The 9,110-nt window shown below is 46.2% G+C and overlaps 1 protein-coding gene across 2 annotated transcripts; it reads right to left on the minus strand.

Annotated features, from left to right (window-relative positions):
• Positions 1 to 266: 266 nt before the first annotated feature.
• Positions 267 to 4,551, minus strand: LOC122541482 (nuclear factor 7, brain-like). Of its 2 annotated transcripts, none has more exons than XM_043678284.1 (5): positions 3,717 to 4,551; positions 3,531 to 3,626; positions 3,206 to 3,439; positions 769 to 791; positions 267 to 668 (listed from the first exon to the last, which is right to left on the minus strand). In XM_043678284.1, exons 1-5 carry the CDS (start codon positions 4,125 to 4,127, stop codon positions 506 to 508), a joined length of 927 nt encoding a protein of 308 aa, XP_043534219.1. In that variant the 5' UTR covers positions 4,128 to 4,551; the 3' UTR covers positions 267 to 505. The 2 variants fall into 2 exon arrangements, with proteins under 2 accessions (XP_043534219.1, XP_043534220.1); XM_043678285.1 differs by having other exon boundaries at positions 529 to 633.
• Between the last annotated feature and the right edge of the window lie 4,559 nt (positions 4,552 to 9,110).

Genomic DNA, 9,110 nt, shown 5'->3' on the forward strand with positions numbered 1-9,110 from the left:
AGGATGTTGCAAGTGGAGGATGCAGTGATGAATGGAATTGTTATTGAACATCAAGTGTTGATTGTTACATTCTCTCTTGTTGGAAACGGTCATTGCCTGGCACTCGTGTGGCACGAATGTTACTTGTCACTTGTCAGCTCAAAGCTGAACAGCTGGACAGAGTCATGGCCTCATATTATTTGGACATGGATTGTTTCAGGATCTGAGAGGTTGGAAATGGGGCTGTTATTGTGCAATCATTAGTGAATATCTCATCACCTCCACCATGACCTTATGACGGAGAGAAATCCATTCATGAAGCAGCTGAAGATGCTTAGGCCGAGCCATTACTCTGACAACCTCCAACAGAAATGTCCGGGAGCTGAGATGGTTGATCTTGAACAATCACAACCATCTTCCCTTGTGTTCAGTATGACTCAAAAAAGTAGAGAGATTTCCACTGATTCCTATTAACTACAGTTTTGCTCATTACAGACTTTGATATTTGCATGAACAAAAATACAAGTTATACAATATAAATCAGGCCAAAAGAGGAACTTATCTGAGCTTTACCAGGGTGAGTGGCTTCCTGCATTTCTTTCCATACAAGAAAAGGGAAGAGGCTGCAGACTGTTTCAGTGGAGATGGTACCATCTGTTAGTGAGGGTACACAATCGTCGTCACTGATCCTGTGAATATTAAACATTAATTGATTAGAAATTTAGCACAAACACTTTCCTGAGTAATTTCACCAACTTGCACTGAGTTTCAGTAAAGTGCATGTCCTACCTTCTCTTCCGAGATGCTTCCTCCTGAAATAAACAAAACACAATCTGAGTTGACAGAGACTGACTGTCTACATCCAGAAAGCAGCAATTACACTCACATTGTTACAAGCTGCTGAGAATTGCCAATTCTGATTGTTGCAGGCATCGAATAGAAAGAGGATGTGACACCAAGGATATTGAAGACCAGAAGAATAAATACAAAATTTGAACAATTACAAAGGATTGAAAGAAACATTAATATATTTTACTGGATAAAAATCTGACTTTGATATTTAAAATTACAATAAAGAAAGGGATTGATTCCATAGATTCAGTAAAGATATTTTCACTTCTAACGAATCTAAACATGTGAGTCTGTGAACATCATCCAGTTATAAATAATTCCAATAAATAAATACAGAACCTGTTAAAACCAGGCGTGAGGCCTTCAGATTCAGGAGACCCACTCAAATATAAGGAATCCAAGTATGACCTTCGCAGAGCCATTAAGCCAGCCAAGGACCAACACCGATCTAAACCAGAGACCCAGACAGACACCCGGCGACTATGGCAAGGACTGATTGACATCACAGGTTCTAAAAAGAGACATTGCAAGATAGCAAATGATGACATATCCCTCCCAGATCGTCTCAATGTCTTCTATGCTCGCTTTGAGCAAACTTTTGGTGGAGAGGTAGCACCTATTTAGACAAGTCCATATGAACCTGTCCCAACAGCCACTTTTCAGAGGTCAGGTCAGCTTTCCTTCCTGTGAATCCAATGAAAGCAATAGGACCAGACGGAGTACCAGGCCGTGCACTCAAAGCATGCACAGATCAACTGGCAGAGGTCTTCTTGGACATCTTCAACCTCTCCCTGCAGCTGGCCACTGTCCCTGCCTATTTCAAGAGAGCCAATATCATTCCTGTTTCTAAGAAGGCTCATGCAGCATGTCTCAATGACTACCACCCAGTGGCCCTAACTTTGGTGGTCATGAAGTAATTTGAAAGGCTGGTCATGGCATTAATCAACTCCACCCTCCCCACTACACTTGACCCACTCCAATTTGCCTATCGGACTAATAGATCCATGTCAGATGCCATATCAGTGCCCTTCACTCCTCCCTCGAACATCTTGACACCAAGAACAGCTACATAAGACTCCTACTCATTGACTACAGTTCAGCCTTCAACACTATTATCCCCTCGAGACTGATTACTAAACTTAGTGATCTCAGCCTAAGCCCCACTGTCTGCAACTGTATCCTCAGTTTCCTGACCCACAGGTCATAATCAGTGAAGATTGGGAACAATATTTCATCCTCACTAACACACACCACTGGAGACCCCCCAGTGGTGGGTACTCAGCCCCCTACTGTACTCACTGTATATCCATGACTGTGTTGCCAAATACCAGACTAATGCCATTTACAAGTTCGATGATGACACCATTACAGTCAGTTGACTCTCAGATGGCAATGAAACAGACTACAGATGGGAGGTGGAAGACCTAGAAAAATGATGCACTGAGAGAAACCTAGCTCTCAATGCCGGAAAACCAAGAAACTTATTATTGACTTTCGGTGGGATGTTATTCATGCCTCCCCTGCACATTAACAGCACAGAGGTGGAACGAGTGGAGAGTGTCAAGTTCCTGGGAGTGGTCATCCACAACAAACTTTCTTGGACTCTTCAAGTGGACGCACTGGTTACAAAGGCCCAACAACGTCGCTTCTTCCTCAGGCAGCTGAGGAAATTTAGCATGACAGCGAATACATTTGCCAATTTTTGGAGGTGCGCCATGCAGAGCATTCTGTCTGGATGTATCACTACCTGGTATGGCAACTGTACCATTCAAGATTGAAGGCAGTTACAGAGAGCAGTGAACTTGGCCCAGACAATCACAAAGGCCAACCTCCCATCTATGGAATCCATCTACCAGGCCCACTGTCAAGGAAAGGCCGCCAGCATTCTCAAAGATCCATCCCACCTTGGTAATGTTTTCCGACAATCTCTACCATCGGGGAGAAGGTACAGAAGTCTGAACACACGCACCAACCGGTTTCGCAACAGTTTCTTGTCAGAATACTGAGTGGACTCACAAACTCTTAACATTCGCCTGTACATGTATTTTTGTTTTTGCCGCTGTTTGCCTATTATTTACTGTCTATGTGACTTAACTCTGTGATCTGCCTGTATTGCTCGCAAGACAAAGCTTTTCACTGCGCCTCGGTGCACGTGACAATAAATTCATTTCAATTCAATTCCATGGGGAATTCAGGAGAAATGTCTTGATGAAGAAAGTGATGAGAATGTGGAACCCATAGTCACACAGTGTGATTGAGACAAATATATTGATAGGAAAGTGGAGAACCTAATGTTGCAGAAAGCAGCAGAGGGAGATAGTGACGGAGGATGGGTGTCTCTTTCACTGAACTAAACTGAAACATAATCCCTTACCTTCAGAAATATCACTCCGTCTGTTTGTTCCAATGGTTTTTCCAAGTTTGAGAGTTTCTGCTGAAGAGAATTTAAATTCTTTTGAATTTCACAAAGGTTTTGCTCCATTGCTTTGAGAATGTTTTCCTCTTGTTCCCTGAGATCTCGGAGTAAACTCTGCTCTTTCTCAGTCAGCATCTGGTGCATTTTAGTGAACTCAGATTTGATGTGAGTCTGCAGGCTGCTGGATTCCTCCTGTCAGGGGAAATATAAAAACAATATGTTTCCGCAAAAAAAAAACAAATGAACAAATCAAATGTTGAAGCCGAACCCGGGGAGATTTTACCTGAATTTGGGAAATCTTCTGTTTCTGCTCCCGCTCCATTTCTAGAGCTGCTGATATTTTCTCTGTGAGAGAATCCAAGGAAGATTTCACCCGCTCCTGGGATTGGGAGAGAAAATCAGAAAATGAAAGTGTTAGACCATGAAAATGTGATGAAATAATCAGGGGATGGAATCTGTTTCCTTTTACCTTGTAGAATCCAACAGCTTCTTTAACCGGGATGAAGCGGTGCTCCCTGTGTTCCCGGGAATCTCTACAAATCACACAGATCAATTTCTTGTCAGTTTCACAAAACAGCTTCAGTTCTTCCTGATGTTCCTCACAGTGATGTTTACTTTCCTTCTCTTGTGGATTCAGATTTAATGTTCGAGCTTTCTCGATCAGATTCGCTAAGGCGCGGTTTTCTGTGAGGGATCTGTCCGGAAACTCCTGTCTACATTCCGGGCAGGAGTTTATCTCCTGCTTTTCCCAACTCTGGGTGATACAGGAGCGGCAGAAGTTGTGTCCACACTCCAGTATAACCGGATCGGTGAAGAAATCCAGACAAATGGGACAGATTACCTCCTCGGTCAAACTCAGGACCTGCTGTCTGAAAGCCATGTTCAACCTCAGCACTTCCTGATTCAAACCCCTTTCAGTTTTGCTGTCCCTGCGCTGCTGAACACATTCAGCTCAGGCAGCACCGAGATGGTGATAGTTCATACAGGGCTTCCTTTCTGTATCCACCGGCACCGTCCATCGCAGAGTCTCGGACTAATTCGCCGTCGGCTGGATGTGACTGGAGCATTCCGTTTTCAGGAAATGAGTAACAGACCCCAACCCCCCAACACTGAGCGGAAAATATTCTCCCTACATTCTCTCCCACTGATCTCTGTTGGTACATAACTCACTGAAAGAAAATTATGTTGTATTTTTGGTGGTGGTTTCTCAGCCTTTAAATATAAATTGTGTATTGTTCAGCTCCTGGCCCTCCCATCAAGTGCTTGGTCCTGGCAAAACCATGGGAATCCCTGAAGCCGGGAGGTGAGAGGGAAGGTCGATTGGGAGTGGTGTGGGTGGGTGTAGAGAGGATGGGAGGGGGTGGGGATGTTGTCCTGGGAGTGACTGGCAGCCTGCTGCTCTCCTTCATATCGTTCAGTCCCAAAGCAGCCCCAGGCACGGAGGGCCAAGTTGTGTTTGACTTTGTGGGAAACACAAGCTGAAACATATTGTCCAGCGCCTCCTCATCTCTCCCTTACAATCCACTGGGATCCTCTTAATCCTCACTTTGGGAGTCACTGCACAGAACTGAAGGGCCTCATCCCTGGTCCCATTCTGGGAAATCTCCCCTTGCACCATCCCTTCGGCCTTGACATCCTTCCGAAAGGGCAGGCCCAGAATTGGCTGCAGCCTGGGCGGGAGACCAGTGGGAATCCTGTTGGTGTCATTTCCACTATTTCTCCAGGCTCGCTGCTGGTTCCCACTAAATACCGCAGACAGTCCAGGGAATCCGCACCAGGGATATTCAACCCCAAGGGTTTCCATCAAACCGGACACACGGCAGCAATTCTCCCTCAGAATGTATCTCCCTCTCCCGGACACGGGGCAGGGGGAGGGCCTGACAGGACATGAGTCTCCATGAGAGTGTCCTTCTCTTCAATCGGCTGGTGGGATGTGGGACTCACTGCCACATGGAGTCATTGAGGGGATTGTCTGGGTGGCCCAGACCCAAGGAGTGGTGTTTTCCCAATAGCGGCTCCCATAGGCGGTGGAGTCAGATCAGGCCCTTCACTGGACTGGGAATGCAGGCGGGTTTGAAACAGTAAGGGATTTAGGGGAAATTGTATCCCTGGCTCCCAAATTGATCCGAATATCGAAGGATGCATCTCCTTCCATGATGCGGTGGATATTGTCTGGGCTATTGATTGTTACAATGACTTCTTCCATTTCTGAAAGGAATGGCCTGATGATGCTGATCCTGTCTCATTGTTGTCATGTCCTCAAGTGTCCTTTGTTCATGATCTCAGTCCCTGTTGGAGGCTTTGGTGTTGGGAAAGATGTTGGGAAGCTTGAAAAAGTTCAGAAAAGATTTGGAGGCCAGTGGCCCATCTGATTTAATTCATTGTTGGTCTTTTCTGCAGTGGGAGGGTTGAGAGATGTCTGACACATTAGCCAGAATAAGATGTGCAGCTCGGGTGCATTGGCCTTGCTAAATTGCCTGTGGTGTTAGGTGCATTAGTCAGGGATAAACATAGGGTAGGGGAATGGGTCTGGGTGGGTTACTCTTCGGGGGGTTGTGTTAACTTGTTGGGCTGAAAGGCCCATTTCCAATGCTGTCGGGAATCTGTAATCTAATCTGATCTAATCTGATCCTTGGCCTGGGCTCACGGATTACACTTTCAGTGGCATCAACACTACCTTCCCCTTTGATAACTGGTTACTTTTCAAACTGCTGGGAGGTAGACATTGGTGTTTATTAATGATCAATGCTCAAATGTGTTTTTTTTATTTGTATAATTGGTTTTGGATCATGGAATGGGAATGTGGCGGGAGTGGTTCTTATAGAGCAGTGAGCCTGAAGTCGGTGGTGGGCAAGTTGTTGGAGGGAATCCTGACGGACAGGGTGTACATGTATTTGGAAAGGCAAGAACTGATTAGGGACAGTCAACATGGCTTTGTGCGTGGGAAATCATGTCTCACAAACTTGATTGAGTTTTTTGAAAAAGTGTTAAAGAGGATTGATGAGGGCAGAGCAGTAGATGTGACCGATATGGACTTCAGTTAGGCATTCAACAAGGTTCCCCATAGGAACCATGAGCAAGGTTAGATCTCACGGAATACAGGGAGAACTAGCCATTTGGATACAGAACTGGCGCAAAGGCAGAAGACACAAGCTGCTGGTGGAGGGTTGTTTTTGAGCCTGGAGGCCTGTGGCCAGTGGAGTGCCACAAGGATCAGTGCTGGGTCCACTCCTTTTCAACATTTATATAAATGATTTGGATGTGAGCATAAGAGGTACAGTTGGTAAGTTTGCAGATGACACCAAAATTAAAGGTGTAGTGGACAGTGACGAATGTTATCTCAGAGTACAACGGGAACTTGATCAGATGGGCCAATGGACTGAGAAGTGGCAGGTGGAGTTCAATTCAGATAAATGTGAGGTGCTGCACTTTGGGAAAGCAGATCTTCACAGAACTTGTGCCTTCTTAGCTCTGCCAGCGAACTCTGCCTCTAGGTTGCCCACCAAATCAAACAACATTGTCTTTGAAATAAATCGCGGAGTAAATGTCGATCAATGATTTTTGAACAAGTTGACGAAGGCCATTTGTTACAAATAATGTTTTCCATGGACCATCATCGCCACCTGGTGGTTGTTATTGAGATACCACTTTTTTATTTTATTTCCCTGCACTGCCGATTTCCGCCACCTGGTGGTAGTATTGCTCCACTTACCATTCCCCTCCAAATCCTCTCGTTCCGATGAGACTGTAAGGTGAAGAGATAGTAAGTCCCTTAACTTTGGTTTAGGAATATTGCAGCCTTCCAGATTCAACATCTCATTTAGAATTTTGAAATCGTACTCTATGTCCCTCTATTTTTTTCGGGCAGAGCTTTTTTTTGTCTGATTGCTTCTGCGGTTTCCATTTGAACCTCTTTGTCGATGCATGACAATGAACGTACTATAATAAAGCAAAATACAGCAGATGCTGGTGATTTAAAGTACAAAGTGCTGGAGAAACACAGCAGGTACAGTCGAGTCAGTGAACAGAGAAACAGAATTAACATTTCAGTCCAATGTGTCTCTTGTTCAGAACTCCACGTTCAGTTTCTGTTTCTCTCTGCACTGACCCTACCAGGCCCTGCTGTGTATCCCCAGCATTCTCTATTTGTGTTTATTCAAATTCTGTCTCATTTTCCCATTTACAATCATTCTTTTTCACATCCTTTAATCTCTGTCATAGATTAATCTCAGCCTCTCCTTGTAACTCAAACCCTCCAGTCTGTGTGATATCCTTGTAGATTGTTTCTGAACCCTTTCCAGTTTAATAATATCCATCCTACAGCAGGGTGACGAGAATCTAACACATTGCTCCAGAAGTGTCCTCACCAACATCCTGTACAACCTCCTGAAACACTCATGAAGAACATTTCAATCCGTTGTCATCTGATGATATTTTCCTCCCAAGACCCTCCATGAATACACGGTGCCCCCTCAGTCCTGGGATTGTAACCCTTCACCTTGGGCAAGCTCAGAGACCTCTCCATTTCAGACTCAGGGGCGCGGGCTCCAGCAGCTTCCTTTCAGCCTCATCGCCCACGTCTTGTTTCCAGCAGATTCCTGTTTCCCGACTGGGCTTAGCTCACAGCCTTTCTCCCCTCTCTGTGTGTGAGTCCGTGTGTGTGTGAGTCTGTGTGTATGTGTGTGTCTGCGTGTGTGTGAGTGTGTGTCTGTGTGTGAGTGTGTTTGTGTGTGTGTCTGTTTAAGTGTGTGAGTGTGTGTGTGTGTGAGAGTGTGTGTGTGTGAGTGTGTGTGCGTGTGTGTGTCTGCGTGTGTGTGAGTGAGTGAGAGAGGGAGAGAAATAGCCCAGAGGCTGCTCCGGCTCCAGATGCCCCACTTCCCAAACCCATTCGACCCTCCATCATGATGCTGCCCCCGTGGGTTCGGTTCACACAATCTCACCCGCCCCTCCCTCGCTTAAATAAATGGGGAAGAGGCGGATCAGAGTGCAGGAAGATCCCAGTCTCTTTCAACCCGCCCCTGGAGAAAGGGAGTGGTGGGGTGGGTGGGGGGGGAGAGAGAGAGAGAGCGACAATCTGCCTGAACCAGTTTAATGAAGGATGAACGGTGACCGGTGCTGAACAAATTCCGGTCCCTCCCTCTCTCCCACCGCATTACCCCACGGTTACCGACCGCCCGCGAGCGCCCCCTCTCGGCCCCGCCCTGCCTGTGAGGAGGGCAGATTGCTTTCCCTAAAGGGCAGCACTGACACTCCTGGGGAGGGGGTGGGGGTGGGGAGGGAGGGTCTTTTCAACATTGGGCCACTTTAACAGGAATCACTTTCCATTCCAGACTGAGACATTGCATTGAAGTTCTAACAGGCACCGTGATGGATTGGGACCCGTGTCCATCTGGGAATTCTTGCTCTAGTGAGGTTCCCACTGCACCACTATCTCCCCATTACAGGGGCACAGGAACAGGAATAGGCCATTCGGCCCCTTGGGTCTGTTCTACCATTCAATGAGATCATGACTGAGCTTGTCCCAGGTCCATATTCCTGACTTTAGCCCGAATCCCGTAACACCTTTGACCCAAAAAATGCATCTATTTCAGATTTAAAATGAACAATTTATCCAACAGGAGGCGATCACGTGGCTTTAGGTGTGGGGGCGGGGAGAGGGATAATACATTGTGATACACAGGATGGAGCAGTTGGGAAGGACAAACTGAACGGACCAGCAGCTGTTCCCTGTCCTGTTCCAGACTCAGATGGACCTTCATAAAAATCGAAAGAACCCGCGGATGCTGTAAATCGGAACCAAAACAGAAATTGTTGGAAAAAGCTCAGCAGGTCTGACAGCATCCGGGAAATTCTCCAGTCTCCT

Source organism: Chiloscyllium plagiosum, chromosome 37, assembly GCF_004010195.1.
Source record: "Chiloscyllium plagiosum isolate BGI_BamShark_2017 chromosome 37, ASM401019v2, whole genome shotgun sequence".
NCBI lineage: Eukaryota > Metazoa > Chordata > Chondrichthyes > Orectolobiformes > Hemiscylliidae > Chiloscyllium > Chiloscyllium plagiosum.